Raw genomic sequence first — 15,451 nt, forward strand, 5'->3', positions numbered from 1 at the left:
CAGTATACACTGCCACTACTCACAAATTGTCAGTGTATTGTGAGTTTCGGAGACAATCTTGCTTATCTCCGTCCCCATTTCAGAGGTGGGGGAGTTGGTGAAGAATGACACCCACTTATATAACCGGAAGGCTGCTGCTGAAAAGCTGCCGGATTTAATGAATGTAAGTACCAGATGCCCAGTTATGTCTGAGTTTCTGAGGAATCATGAACGCACTTAAGTGTTGAGGCAGGACTCTCACGATATAGCCCAGGCAGGCTGTGAACGTGTACCAGTGTTTTTTTTTTTTTTTTTTTTTTGTTGTTGTTGTTTGGTTTTTCAACACAGGGTTTCTCTGTGTAACTTTGGAGCCTGTCCTGGATCTCGCTCTGTAGACCAGGCTGGCCTCGAACTCACAGAGATCCGCCTGCCTTTGCTTCCCGAGTGCTGGGATTAAAGGCGTGCGCCACCACCGCCCGGCGTGTACCAGTGTTTTGCCTGCATGTATGTCTGTGCACATACATGTCTGGTGCCATGGGAGCCAGAAGAGGGCATCAGTCTCCCAGGAACTGGAATAACAACAGGTGGTCATGAGCCACCATGTGGGTGCTGGGAATGGAACCTAGGCCCTACCCTTCCGCCCTCTGCCTCTAGGAGGTGGGAAGAAGTGGGTAGTGTGGGTCTGAGGCAGAGGAGGAGTCCGCGGGTGACCAAACCTGGGCTTCTGAAGTTGCATCCTCAGGAAGTCCCCGATGGTCTTGTCCTCGGCACTGTAGTTGACGGTCCAATAGATGCACAGCTGGCGGTACTGGACAACCAGCTCCAGCACGGTGCGGAAGCCTTCCGCCATGTTGAACTGGGGGTTCTGGCCGCCCTGCTCCCAGGCGTACACGGTCAGGAGCTCCAGCCCATGCTGGGGGGGCAAGGAGCCCTTCCCCTTGATCGCCTTGTCGCACTGGAGAAGCGGGAGAAAGGAGATGTGCCGGTCCATGCTGGCATTGCCGCACACAGGTGAAAGAGAGGCCCCAGGAACTGACAGATGGACCCCTAAAGCTTAACCGAGCACCCGTGTGTGCCGGGTGACAGGCCAGGCATCATCAACCCTTGGCACGGAGACTCAGTTTGTCAGCTCCACTTCTTGGTGTGTGTGTGTGTGTGTGTGTGTGTGTGTGTGTGTGTGTGTGTGTGTGTGTGTTGGGGGAGGAGCTCAGGGCCTCATGCACTCTAGGCAAATGCTTTTCCCAGCACCCCTCCAGGAACTGCAGCCCAGCCTGCCAGTGCTAACTCCTTTTGAGAGAGGTTCTTGCTGAGTTGGCCAGACAATCCTTGAGCTCACTCTGTAGCCCAGGCCAGCCCTGATCTTTCAATCTTTCTGCCTCAGCCTCTTAGTAGGTAGCTAAGAGGACACCCCTGCACTAGACCTGACTTGACCCTGCTTTATGGACAAGTAAACCAAGGTCCTCTGGGTGGAATCTTTTCTTCTCTTCTCTTTCTTCTCTTCTCTTTCTTCTCTTCTCTTTTTTCTCTTCTCTTCTCTTCCTCTTTCTTCTCTTTCTCTTTCTTCTCTTCTCTTCTTCTCTTTCTCTTTCTTCTCTTCTCTTCTTCTCTTTCTCTTTCTTCTCTTCTCTTTCTTCTCTTCCACTTTCTTCTCTTCTCTTTCTTCTCTTCTCTTTCTCTTTTTTCTCTTCTCTTCTCTTTCTCTTTCTTCTCTTCCTCTTTCTTCTCTTCTCTTTCTCTTTTTTCTCTTCTCTTCTCTTTCTCTTTCTTCTCTTTCTCTTTCTTCTCTTCTCTTTCTCTTTCTTCCTCCCCTTCCTCCCCTTCCTTCCCTTCTTTCTTTCTCTCTTTCTTTCTTTTTCCTTCAAGACAGTGTTTCTCTGTGTAGTTTTGGTGCCTGTCCTGGATCTCATTCTGTAGACCAGGCTGGACTCGAACTCACAAAGATTCACCTGGCTCTGCCTTCCGAGTGCTGGGATTAAATTCATGCACCACCACCACCTGGCTTCCTCTGGGTGGAATGTGACTGACCTCACATGCTATGCTTGTGGCCAAACAGACCCCGTTTCCTCCAAAGAAAGTACTCTGGACATGGTTCCTGGGACCCAGTATCGCCTTGAGTGTGTGTGTGGGAATTGGGGTGACTGACGGCCCCGTGCCTCACCTGTTGGTACCAGTGCTTCACCAGCCGGATCAGGCTCTTGAGTTTGGTGGGACGGGAGCTAATGAAGTCCCGCTGCAGCTCCGTGAAGCAGGTAGAGAACTCGCCTGCGTTGCTGTAGCTGTGGATGAGGTCCGCGTAGACCCGGGGATCAGGCCTAGAGCCGGACCTCAGCTGGCCTGTGCGGTGGGAAAAGGTTAGGGTCACTTTGCCTCCTAGGGAGCCTGGGTGGGCCAGCTTCCAAAGCTGGTCTGAGACACCCCTAGTGTCCCTTGTCGAAGGGTGATCTGAGACCCAGTGGGAGGTCACCAGGTGTTTTAGCGAGGGCATCGGTGTGGCACAGCCCAGATTAAATCCCTCATGAGAGTGGAATTCTCTGCCCAGCTCCTTTCCAGCCTCCTGCCCGCCCGCCGTGGAGAACGTCTTGGCTGAGAGTCAGGCTAGGGTGTGGTGTCTCTCAGCCTCTCCGATGCCCACTCATCCCTCTCAGGGAGGAGGCTCTTGGTAGTCATTAGACAAAAAGCCTTCTTCGGGTACCAGGGCTGCAGGGGGAAGGGGATGATTCCACCGTGCAGGCTCTGAGGACCTAAGCAGAAGCAGACCAGACCAGTTTATGCCGGTAGATCCAGAGCCCACCTAGCATCAAGATGCCTGCCTGTCTCATCCAGTACGTGGATGCTTCAGGTTAAGGTTCAAACCCAGGACAAATGATTGAGGTGCCTACTTAGCGCATCAAAGTAGACCTGGCCTCCAGGTTCTCCCAGAATCCTCAGTCCCTACCTGTTCCGGGGTATGCCTGGTACAACCCAACCTCTACCCTGAACTCTCCAGCCCAGGGGCTGGGCTGCCCTTCTCCCAGGGGCTCTCCCTCTATAATCCAGACATTTTGCTTACCTGCCCTTTTTGTACCTTTGGCCTCCTGGCTGATTCCTCTTCCTTCCCGCCCCCTCTCCTGACATGGCCTGGCTCAGTCTGGTTCTGTCCACTCTGGACACTCCCAGGTGTCCCTGCCTCTGTCATGTATGCTCTCCATTTTATCTACAATAAACTCTCTCCTCCATCACACCTAGGAGCGGCCATGTTCCTTTCTTCCCTTTTGATTTCTTTTTTCTTTTTTTTTTTTCATTCACCGGGAACTGAACTTGGGTCCCGTGATGGTTTGAATGAGAATGTCCCCTCACAGGCTTATATATTTAAATGCTTAGTCACCAGATGGTGGGACTGTTAGGGAAGGATGAGGAGGTGTGGCCTTGTTGGAGGAGGTGTGTCACTGGGGGTGGGCTTCGAGGTTTTAGACACCCACTCCAGACACCCCCCCACCTCACCCCTGTTTTGGGGATCAGGATATAAGCTCTCAGCTACTCCTCCAGCACCTGCCTGCTGCCAGGCTCCCCTCTAGGATGATGATGGACTCACCCTCTGAAACTGTTAGCAAGCCCCCAGGTACATGCTGGAGAGATGGCTCAGAGGTTCAGAGCACTGACTGCTCTTCCAGAGGTCCTGAGTTCAATTCCCAGCAACCACATGGTGGCTCACAACCATCTGGGATGAGATCTGCTGCCCTCTTTTGGCCTGCAGACATACATGCTGTATACATAATAAATAAATCTTAAAAAAAAAAAATTCTAAGCATTGCCTTGGTCATGGTATCTCATCATAGCTATAGAATGGTAGCCAAGACAGGTCCTCCGTAAGAGCAATATGTGCTCTTAATCACCAGGCCGGGTCCTCAGTCCCTCACCTAGCATCATTGTGGGAATCAAAAGCAGGGCCTTGCCACGCACTACAGGGAAGTTGTGATAAACAGGCATGGCCTGGTTACACAGTGCCTGGTCTCTAGGGACTGCCTGGAACCCCCCTGCCTGTGTTCCTCCCCTCCTCCTAGGTCTGGGAACCTCACCGAGGGCATCGAAGGCTGGCAGAACGTCAAAGTCCACGCTCTGGTCCAGCAGTGTCTGCGATGCCAGCGAGAAGCTGAGCACTCGGGGATTCTTCCTGTTGGAGATCTCAAACTTGACATCGAACTTCTGCTCCTGCTGGCACGCCTCCAGCTGAGCCCGGATCTCCGAGATGATCTCTGCCCGATGGCTGCCTTGCTTAGAGAACTCGCTGAAGCAGCTGAGGAACACCACCAGGTCAGCATCCGAGCGCCCTCGTAGAGCCGTGCCTTTGGCCGAAGAACCGCCCTGGGAGGACATGGAAGGTGGTTTGAGGCCTGAAGTGCCCTTTGATGTCCTGCAGCCTGTGTGTGTGTGTGTGTGTGTGTGTGTGTGTGCGCATGTGGAGGTCAGAGGTCGACACTGGTGTCTCCATCAATCTTTGTTGTTGTTGTTGTTGTTGTTATTATTATTATTATTATTATTTTGAGACAAGACTGGCCAGGGAGCCCCAGGGGTGGTCTTCTCTCTACTTAGGAGTTCAGGTATCACAGGCATGCTCCATGATGCCCAGTTCACACAGTGCTGGGGATGGAACCAAGGGTTCTTGAATGCCAGGTAAGCTTTCTCCCAGGTGAGCAACATTCCCTCCAAGAAAAGAGAATCCCCCTCTCTGGAGGTTAGCATTCCTAAGGGCTACCACGTAGGAAGACACATAGTCAAGCCAGTTTTGTAGATTTGTATGGAAATCAGACAGCTGATGTCACTAGGGTTGTTGATAATTTTTTTGTATTTTTAGTTAAAAAAAAAAAAAGAGAGAGAGAGGGAAAAGCAGATCCAAGAATTTAGAATGAACAGCCAGCCCTGGTACCCTGTGGATGCCCCTGGATCACCCTGTCTGTCCTACAAGCGGACTGCTCCCCAGCTTCCTATTAGATCAGCCATCTTGTTCCTTTGCTTCAGACATGGGCATCACTATAGGGGGCCGGAGAGAGGTTCCAGCCCACAGGGGCCCCCCTCACCTCCAGCTCCCTGGGCCTCACCTTAACCACCTTGAGCACCTTGATGGAAGAATTCCGGAAGCAGTTCTCCTTCAGGAAGGAACATATGGTGTCTACGGCTTTCTTCACTTGAGTCAGGAAATGGCGGTCAGGCTGGAGGAATTCGCTGATGAACTTGTCCAGGTCCCCAGCTGGGGTCTGGTGAAGAAGAGCTGGCTGTGGAGAGAAATGGGTTCCAGCCAGTCCCTGGCGGGAGCAGGATGCCGGGGACACTCACGTGTTGACCTTCAACATCCAGGGATGATGATGCTCCCACGGTCTCCCACATCTCCCGCACCCACTGTCCTTCCTCTCTGGCTGGCATGACCTAATGTAGTAGCATGGGAGGGCCCTGAGTTCCAGGTCTGTTTCTACCACTGACATGCAGCCTCAGTTTCCCCACCTTTAAATGGGTGTGGTCACCCCTCCTCATCTCAGTGGTCCTTGTGTGTTAAACAAATGGAGTAAGATCACATTGGCTGTGGCCCAGGTATGATTTTCTTTCAAAGATTCACGCATCGAATGCTGGGTCCTCAGCGGGGAGCGTGGGGGTGCCTTTAAGATGGAGCCCTGTAGAATGTGCCTCAGGATGGAGTCAAGATAGTCCTCAGGGAATCCTGAGGGAGTTCTGACAGGGAGATGTGACAAGAGCCAGCCTGGCTCTAAGTAGCCCTGTGGCATCTTGTCTTGGAGCGCGGTGTGCCCCTTCAACACACCCTGCGCCAGCTATGACACTGTCCACCGTGGCATCCCCAACACAGCCCAGTCCGTGCCACGGCCGTAGCCTTGGGCCACCTTCTCTATAAAGTTGCCTGGCTTCAGGTCTTTTGTTACAGTCACGGAAATGGATTAAGACAGTAGCTGCAGGTGGCTTACTGGGATAATCTTCTCCAAATGCAAAGCCTGAATATTTGCTGGGGCCTGACTTAGAGGTGGGGCACGTGTGTGTGTGTGTGTGTGTGTGTGTGTGTGTGTGTGTGTGTGCTGCTCAACTTGACAAAAGCCAGGGTCATCCGGGAAGAGGGACCCTCAACTGAGAAAATGCTTCCCTCATATTGGCCCATAGGCAAGCCTGTGGGCACTTTCCTGGTCAATGGTTGATGTAGGAGGGCCCAGCCTACTGCAGATGGTGTCACCCTGCCCAGGCCATCCTGGGTGCTCTGAGTGAGCCATGAGGAGCAAGCCAGTAGGCGGCATTCCTCCATGGCCTCTGCTTCAGCGCCTGCCTCCAGGTTCCTGCCCTGGCTTCCCTCAGTGGTGGGCTGTGATGTCGGAGTGTAAGCCAAATGTCATTTCCTCCTCAAGTTACCTTTTGGTCCCGGTGTCTATCCCAGCAACAGAAGCCACCAGGGAGGCAGAAGAGGGTGGACCGGATGAGAAGCCGGGGTTCAGCCGGGCACAGGCTCTGGCCTCAGGGAGCTCGGGGATGGGGACTGAACCCCATTATAGACGGCTGTGAGCCACCCTGTGGTTGCTGGGAATTGAACTCCGGACTTGTGTAAAAGCAGTCAATGCTCTTAACCTCTGCGCCATCTCTTCAGCCCGGGGGGCTGAACCCCATACATTTATTGTTTCCAAGTGTCACCGGGGCACTGGCTGAGGTCAGCTCTCCAGGGGAGGAGCAGCTGTCACCATCAGCATCCTAGCGACTGGGGAGGTGCGTGCTGGCCGTGCAGAGACCTGGAGGGGAGTGCTCACCACCCCAGTGTGCCCACCACCCCAGTGTCCTGTCTCCTTAAAAAAATTAAAAACACAACATTTATTATGTGTCATTTATTACGATGCAGTGTGTGTGTGTGCGCGCGCGTGCGTGCGCGCGCGCATGTGTGCGTGCGTGTGTGCATGTGCATGCATGCGCACTTGTGCTGCAGAGCATCCGTGGCGGTCAGAAGACAACTCAGTGGGGTCATTTCCCTCTTTCTGCCTTCATGGGGGTTCTGGGAACTGAACTCAGGTTGCCCGGCTTATGGGCAAGCCCTTTACCTGCTGGGTCATTCCAGAGGCCCCAGGGCACCATCTCTTACCATCACATCCCAGGGTGGTACAGGAGTCCCATCTCCACTCTGAAGGCAGACCTGTGACTCCAGGGCTGCTGCCTCCCGAGCTAACAGTTCCCAGCTGCCCTGGCCCACGTTCCAGGTGGGGTCTGCAGGGTCCAGGACTAGAGGCCTGGGGACAGAGCAGATGGAGGCAGGGAAGGACAGTCAGTGATGAGCAGCTGGGAGCGGCTGGAAGGAACATTAGATGGGGTCTAAGCCTCGATCAGAGAACTCTCGGCGTCCTTAACTCTAATGACGCTTAATTGTGCTAATCAAATGAGCTCTGGAGTCCTCTCGGGCACCATGCATCCTCATCAGAATGCAGAGGCAAGCAGGGAGGGTGGGATGGGTGATCTAAAGCCTACCATGGTCCCTCCCGGGTATACAGACTCCAGGAGTGAGGAGGGCCCTGGGGAGTATTTACCTGGCTTTCTGAAGCTGGCTGAGAAGGTGTGCTCTGAGGGCAGGGTCCTGCACGCTGTAGTTGACTGTCCAGTAGACACAGAGTGACCGGTGCTGCTGGACCAGCCTCAGGATGGTCCGCAGGCCTTCAGCCATGCTGAACCCCTGTTTCCCACAGCCTTGTTCCCAGGCAAAGATTGTCAGGAGCTCCAGGGCATAGGCTGGGGGCAGAGCGGCACCTGCTGCCTCTCCTCCTTTATCGCGAGTGGCAACCTGTCACCCAACCAGAGATCAGTCAACGTGGTCACCTGGAGGCTGGCCCTCGGGACTTAGGAAGAGATAGGGGTATGTACAACAGATCACCTCAGAAGAACTGGATCACAAAAAGAGGCTGGATGATGCTTTGTGTTTTACGGATTGGGGAAACTGAGGTCTGGAGGATGGTTGTGACTTGTTCCAGGTCAGACCATGAGTTGGGGCGCTCAAATTTGGGTGGTACTTCCCTCAAGGAGGATGAGGAGCTATATGGGAATGGGGGCTGCAATCTGTCCGTCATGGTATCTCATCACCCATCCCACAAGCGGCAAACGTGGGCTCTGGCAGGTGCTTGTGGAATACACAGTGATTGTGGACGAAGGTCCACCTGCAGGGCTGCTGCACTGACCAGATCATCAGTGATTATGAGGAGGTTGGAATGCTGCAGGTCCAGGACCTAGGGTTGTCTTTAGCACCCTTGATAGCCATTCATTGCCCAGCTCTGGTCCTGACTTAGCATCCTTGTGTCTTGTTACAGGAAGCCTTTCAGAATATGTTGATTTAACAGCTAAAATTGTTATCAGTAGCATATGAGGCTATAGCAGAGCTAACCCTGTTTGCTGATACCCACCATTGTATTTCAGAACTGTTTTGATTTATGACTTTCCTTTCTCTTTCTTTCCTTTCTTTCTTTCTTTCTTTCTTTCTTTCTTTCTTTCTTTCTTTCTTTCTTTCTTTCTTTCTTTCTTTCTTTCTTTCTTTCTTTCTCTCTCTCTCTTTCTTTCTCTCTCTCTCTCTTTTCCTCCCTCTCTCTCTCTCCCTCTTTCTTTCTCCCTCTCTCTCCTTCCTTCCTTCCTTCCTTCCTTCCTTCCTTCCTTCCTTCCTTCCCTCCCTCCCCCCCCTCTCTTCTTTTATTTTGTAGTGCTTTTACGACAGTCTCTCCATGTAGTCCTGACTGTGCTGGAGCTCACAGAGATCCACCTGCCTCTGCCTCCCAAGTGCTGGGATTAAAGGTGTGCGCCACCACCGCGCCCGGCTTACTTAGGCTTTCTTTATTCTGTGTCTATAAAATGTCATGAAACTGTCCCCCCATGGACCATGGAGTGTGGCGCCCTAAATCTGGTTGTTCCGTATTCTGGTCCAGGTTATACTAATTTTAATCCCCTTTGAGGGGGGAGCTGGTTTCTGTTCTTGTCAGTGGTACGGATGCAAGCTGGCCTTCAGAGGAGAAGGTTCTAGAAGCTGCTCAGGGCTCAGTACAACTTGGAAAGAGGTGGTGATGGGGACCATTGAGGGCACTTGGAGGTGATGCCCGTGACAGCGGCGGCTTCCCGGGAGGGGTGAGGGTGCTCACCTGGCCATACCAGTGTTTCACCAGTAACATCAGGTTCTTAAGCTTGGCCGGGCGATTGTTCACGAAGTTCCTTCGGAGCTCTGCGAAGCAGGCCGCGTGCTCCCCGGCCTGGCACCCGCTGCTGAGGAGGGAGGCGTACACCTGGGGCTGAGGTTTGTCGCCGGACTTCAGCTGCCCTGCAGAAGCACAGCACACGAGTGAGCCCCCAGCCGACCTGGGCATGGTGGTTGGTGCCATTAAGCTCCGCATTAACGACCCAACACTGCCGCCGCCGCCAGCTGTGAGCTAAAAACCGGAATGACGTCAGAACTTGTAATCGGTCTCGGCATCTATGCAAGATGTAGTAACCCAGGCTGGCCTGGAACTTGCAGCAGACCTCCTGCCTCAGCCTTCCAAGTGCTGGGATGATAGGTATATGCCATCCGGTTCATAGTTTTCACTACTCCACCCCCCCACCCCCCACCCCCCACCCCCCTCGCTAATTCTGCAATGAGCTCCAGAGCAAGACAGGCCTGGGTGGATATCCAATCTGTGTGGACCTGCCTCTTTGGGTCTCAGCTTTCTCACTTGTAAAAGGGGTTCATGAGGCTGGAGAGATGGCTCAGTGGATGAGAGGCATGTCCCATCTACCTGTGGGGCTCTCTGTAACAAGTCACAGATGAGGAAGTGGTCCACTATGATGGAAGGAGGTACCTCAAGGATGGGGGATTTAGCGCTTAATTGACTTGCAACAGTGGGGTGGGGTGGGGGTGCCTAGAGAGATGGCTCAATAGCTAAAAACACTGGTTCTCGCAGAGGACTTGGGTTCGATTCCTGGTGGCCCACAAACCTTCTGTAACTCCAGCCCCAGGGGAAACCTGACACCCCCGTGTGGCTCCTACAGGTACTGCATGCATGTAGCGCAAAGGCACACACTCATGCACATAAAATAAAAATTTAAAAGGACAAAAACACAACCATTTGAAACTGGACCTAGACTCACACACCTATGATCCAAGAAGACTTGGGAAGCTGAGGCAGGAGGATGGCATGCTTGAAGCCAGCCTGGGTTGCATATCAAGACCCAGTTTTAAAATAAAATGAAATGGGGAAATCAAGAGAACAGCAGAGGTGGTGCGGATGGTCTGAGGGCAGAGAAGAGAGAAACAGGGAGGCAACATTCAAACAGCTGCATGGGTGGCTGGTGCTGGGGAAGGTTTGATGATTGCTTTAAGATCTCCCAGAGGGATTTTCAGTGTCTGGTGAATCCCAAGGAGTATGGCAGGTGACCCCTGTCCCTGGTCCCCTGGGGTCCCACCACTCTCTTACCCACAGCATCAAAAGCAGGCAGCACACTGATGTCCACCCAGCTGTTGAGATCCGTGGACGCCAGCCGGAGTTGCAGAGCGTTGGGCCTATTCTGTTCAGTGAGCTGGAGGCTCAGTCCAGGCACCGGGGCCTGCCACCAGGACTGCAGCTGGGTCCGAAGTTCACCCAGGATCTGTGTTTGGTGGGACCTTTGGTCCTTGAAGTCCCTGAGGACATTATAAAAGACGACCAGCTCCACATCACAGCTACCCCTGAGGTCCGTGCCACGGCCGAAAGAGCCGCCCTGTGGAGAGAAGTGCAGCTCAGACCTTGGGCTCTCCAGGAACCCCAACCCTCCAGGAACCTGCAGTGGCCTGGGATGTGGCTCTCCCTGATGTTGGACCTTAGCTCAGCCCTGGGGCCCAATGCTCGGGAGCTTCAAGAGTTGAGTTGCCTCTGCGGAGCCTGCCTCCAGGTCCACTGAGTCAGACCAGTGAATGGCTGATAACTCAGGAGAAGGTAGAGGCAATGACCAGTGCCGTCCCCATCTGTTCCCTCTAAGACATCCTAATCAGGAGGTGGATGTCCGCGTCCTAGGGACCAATGAGGCTGCGTGGACTCTGCTGGCCCCGGGCCAGTCAATCACTCCGCTTTTACCCACCCACTCACTCGGGAATTTAATTCACTATAGTTGGTAAACAGCAAGTCCTCGGCTTGGAGCTTTGCTTAGAACCTGCCAGGGCAGGAAGGGTGCTGGGGACTGAAGTCTCACACTGGAGACACCAGCTCTGTGTGTGTGTGTGTGTGTGTGTGTGTGTGTGTGTGTGTGAGAGAGAGAGAGAGAGAGAGAGAGAGAGAGAGAGAGAGAGAGAGAGAGAGAGTGAGTCAGGGTCTTGCTTAGTACCTGCCAGGGCAGGAAGGGTACTAAAGTCTCAGACTGGAGACACCAGCTCTTTGTGTGTGCAAGAGTCAGGGTTTCCGCCTATGTCGCTCAGGCTAATCTCGAACTCAAGACACGTCCGTCCCCCCCCCCCCCCCCCCCCCCCCGGCCTCTGTCCCTCAAGTTCTGGGATGACTGGTGTGTGCCGCTGGCCTCAGTGAGATTGATTTCTAAAAATACCATGGTTAGGCACTGGGCCGGTCTTAACAGAGGGGAGGGGTGTGAGAGAGCGGAGCCCAGGGGAATAGTGTGGTCCAGAGAGAAGACCCAAAGAGCAGTCCAGTGGTGAGTCCGGAGCTGGTGAAGGGGTCAGCGTGAGGCCAGAAAGAGTCCGAAGCATTCAGAACTGGCTCCACAAGCCTCAGGGGAAACACAGAAGACCTTGAGCTCAAGAGGGAAGGGATATGGCTGTTTTAACAGTGATTTAAAAGCAACAACAACAGCAGCAAAATCCTAGGCAACTTCAGGGGTGTAGCTTAGCGGTAGAGCAATTACCGAGGGTAGCGAGACCCAGGCATCAGCCAAAAGACAGAACAAATGAACAACGGAACTGTATCGTGCAAAGTAGAACAAGCCAGACGTGGTAGTCCACACACGAAACCCCAGTTCTAGGAATCCTGAGGCAGGAGGATTGCCTGGAGTTTAAGGCCAGACTGAGGTCAGCCTGGGCTATATGTGAGTCCCTAACTTGAAAAAAAAAATCCTAACATAACATTGTTTTGGTTTACAGTATTTCCAGCTAAATTAGTGTAGAGACCCACAGAGGTTTCCTAGTGAGAACTTACTCAGGGTCTGAGAATCTGAGCTTGCTTTACCCAGCAGGGCTGCATAAGGAGATGATTTGACCACGGGCGTGGTTACCAGGTGTTTGAAAGGGTCTACACTTAGCTGTGCAGTGTGTTTTGATCTAGCAAGGGGGACGTCTTTTGCCCTGCCCCATGGCATTGTTATAAAGACCCTTTTGAAGAGGCAGAGGTGCCAGTGAGTTTTGATCCAGGTCCTTTTGGAGCTATCCTGTGTTTCTGTCTTTCTCCTCTTCTCTATCTTTCTATCTAAAAGTTTCTTATTCCTCTCTCCTCCTCATAGGAACCCTTTAAAAGGCAGGATGGGACTCCACTTAAGCTGTGGAGCGGCTGGCTGTCTACACCCAGCCAGCAAACCACACCTCCAAGGACACTCAGTTTCCCTGGCTCTGTTGCCTCCCCGCCCACCGTGGTTCCCTGGGGGCATCCCAACGGCACCCCCACCTTAGGACTCACCTTGCTGACCCTGGAGGCTTTGTGCAAACACTTCTCTAGGAGGCAGCGCAGGATGGTGTCAATGGCTTGCCTCACCTGCTGCTGGAACTGGGGACTGGGCCTCAGATGGTCCTGGATGAAGGAGTCCAGCTCCTTGCTGGGGATCTGCGACAGATCTGGGCCCAGCACTGACCCGGAGATGCTGGCTGCCCCTGCGCGGCCAAGAGGTGCATTTGAGGATGGTGTGCTCTGGGTGATCTGGACGTGACTCGAGACATTCAGCACTGTTTCATGGACGGTCCTTGGTGGTGCTGTCTTTTTGAGGTTCTTGCTGACTTTACAGGCTGTTGGGTTCTGCAGAGCAGCGACCTTGATGGCTGCCTCCAGGAGTCCTTGAGCTGGATGCGAAGGCTGCGGATGCCCTGCCCTTGGCTGGACGGCACTGAGGCCTTTGTTGGCTTTAAGGGCCTGGCTAGGCCTTTGTTGGATGGGGTGGTCCAAACCCAAGACGCCAGCACGTGGAAGGCCCTGGAAGGTGGTGACCCAGCCTCATCAGCCAGAGCAGAGGTTTCTCTCGCCACCCAGCCTTTTCTCTCAGCCCCTCCAACCATAACTGAGGTGGCGGGGCCTTGAGGAGGGGAGTGAGTCATGGGAGATGGGAGCCTTGGTGTAGAGCAGGGCAGGTGCCTGGATAGGGAGATAGTTGTGAGGACTGCTAGGTTGGATGGATATACCCTAGGAGTGGAGGACACCACAGACAGCCCCGGGTGCTCTTCCCCAAAGCCTGAGCTGGGTGATACACTCACCACAGCAGCTGTTGCAGCCCGCAGCCCGCAGCCCCTAGCACATCAGCGCCAAGCCTGAGGTCCCCGGTATTCTCTCACTCACCGGCCCCTCCCAAGGCTGCTCAGGCGCTCCAGATGCCGCCTGCAGGAAGCATCGCCCCTTAAAGCAGGACTCAGCCTCCTTGGCCAGCACATCCCAGCGCCAGGCTGTCCCGTTGCCCACATCCCAAGTCGGATCAGCTGGATCCAGGATCACAGGCCTGTCATTGCAAGAGACAAGAAGGTTCCGGGCAGCGAGAAGAGTCCGAGTCAGGGTAGACCTGGCATTCATCCCAGCTTTGCCCTTTTCAGCATGGTGTCCAGGCAGATGACCCCCCACCACCACTTCCTCCAGCCCAAGTTGTCTCATTTGCATAAGGATGACCTCACCTGCTCTGCTGGAGCCAGGTCCTGAGCTCCAGTGTGGTGGTTTGCATGAGAACAGCCCTTCCCCATAGGCTTATATATTTAAAATACTTGGTTCTCCTGTGGGTGGTGGAGCTATTTGGGAAGGATTGGGAGGTGTGGCCTTGTTGGAGGAGGGGTGTGTTACTGGGGTTTGGGTGGGCTTTGAGATCTCAAAAGACTCCCCATTCCCAGTTAGCTCCCCCCACACCCCACCACCCTCCCTCTTGGCTTCCTGCCTGCAGATCAGGATTGTGAGCTCTCAGCTACTGCTCTGGCACCATACCTGCCTGCCTGCTGCCATACTCCCTGCCATGATGGTTTCACCCTCTGGAACCCCAATCAAATGCTTTGCTTTATAAGTTCATGGTGTTCTCTTCATAGCAGCCGAAAATAACTGAGACATCCGGCCCCACAGCAGAGGTACATACATGGTCGTAAACAGGGTCCACCCCCAGGGCTTCTAATTCACGCCCCGCGATTCACGATACGGGTTCTAGGTGTGTACGTTCATTTGGTTCATATATACCAATGCACACACAACTGTGCCTAGTAGGCCCTGTTCATGACTCCTCCCCAAACAAGCCCCAAGTCCCCAAGAAACGGAATGCAATTTCATCGCACGACAATTCCACACAAAGGAATGCTTCACATCAACCAAGAGTGAGCCGCAACCGTACGGCTGGATCACAGAGATTTAATGTGAAGGAGTGAGCGGCAGCCAGGCACGAGAGGGCATGCATGCTGCCAGATGCCACCCAATACGACTTAAGAGCCGGCAAGACTCTGATGATGAAAATCAGAGCAGGGATACCCTCTGGGGTGCCGCCGCCACCGCCGCCACCGCCGCCGCCGCCTGGGAGGGCCGACTGGCATGCTGGGCATGTTCTGTGGCCTGGGGCAGGGGGGTGGCTTCACGGGTATGAACTGTCATCAGTGTATGTATGCCACATGTCAATTCAACAGGAACAACACCACGAGCCCCGGAGAGGGCTCTGTTTCTAAATTCCCCCAAGCAGTTCATTAACCAGGACCAAACCATGCCCTGTTGCGCAGGACAGGAGAGCAGGCCGGGGGAAACCGAGGAAATACCTGGGTCTCTCAAGCTGCCTTCGCAAGAACTCCCCGACCGCAGGGTCCCCGAAGTCGTAGTTTTCCGTCCAGAAAATGCAGAGGGACTTGTTCTGCTGGATCAAGGCCAGGACGGTCCGGAGCCCCTGGGCCAGGCTGAAGTTGTCCTTCCTGCAGCCCTGCTCCCAGGCAAAGATGGTGAGCAGCTCCAGGGCATAACTAGGGGGCAGTGTGGCCCCCGGGGTCTCCTGTGTCTGCACCTGTGAGCGACAAGGAGGGTTTGGGTCAGTGACAGGGACAGAGCTGGGGCTCACAGCACCCCACAGCCTGAGCCTGGGGCAGGGTGCTGCTTCCTCCACTTACCCCAGGACCCAGTTCCTCCCCACCTCCCATCTTTCTCATCTGCCTGTGGGGTTTCAGGTTGACATAAAGGGACAGGACGGAAGGAGTACCAGGCCTCAGTGAAGAAATCAATATGCCCGGTGACATTCGAATTCAACTATTTCCAGTGACAAATGGCTCTTAAAGATAACAGAAAGACCATCCACAGACTGGGAGAACACATTTGCTTTACTATAGGTAAAT

At 53.9% G+C, this 15,451-nt stretch overlaps 1 protein-coding gene across 2 annotated transcripts in view; it reads right to left on the reverse strand.

Moving 5' to 3' along the window:
- Window positions 1-15,451, reverse strand: part of Oas3 (2'-5'-oligoadenylate synthetase 3) — a 41,368-nt gene that overhangs the window by 21,114 nt on the left and 4,803 nt on the right. For both annotated transcript variants that reach the window (XM_076561297.1, XM_006970781.3), the window contains exons 4-14: window positions 14,888-15,126; window positions 13,455-13,611; window positions 12,588-13,094; window positions 10,410-10,692; window positions 9,102-9,277; window positions 7,515-7,765; window positions 7,076-7,220; window positions 5,055-5,228; window positions 4,035-4,320; window positions 2,138-2,313; window positions 696-934 (exon numbers count right to left, since the gene is read on the reverse strand). In XM_076561297.1, the coding sequence (XP_076417412.1) occupies window positions 696-934; window positions 2,138-2,313; window positions 4,035-4,320; window positions 5,055-5,228; window positions 7,076-7,220; window positions 7,515-7,765; window positions 9,102-9,277; window positions 10,410-10,692; window positions 12,588-13,094; window positions 13,455-13,611; window positions 14,888-15,126 (2,633 nt within the window). The remainder of the gene's footprint in view (window positions 1-695; window positions 935-2,137; window positions 2,314-4,034; window positions 4,321-5,054; window positions 5,229-7,075; window positions 7,221-7,514; window positions 7,766-9,101; window positions 9,278-10,409; window positions 10,693-12,587; window positions 13,095-13,454; window positions 13,612-14,887; window positions 15,127-15,451) is intronic.

This window comes from Peromyscus maniculatus, chromosome 23, assembly GCF_049852395.1.
Source record: "Peromyscus maniculatus bairdii isolate BWxNUB_F1_BW_parent chromosome 23, HU_Pman_BW_mat_3.1, whole genome shotgun sequence".
Taxonomy (NCBI): domain Eukaryota; kingdom Metazoa; phylum Chordata; class Mammalia; order Rodentia; family Cricetidae; genus Peromyscus; species Peromyscus maniculatus.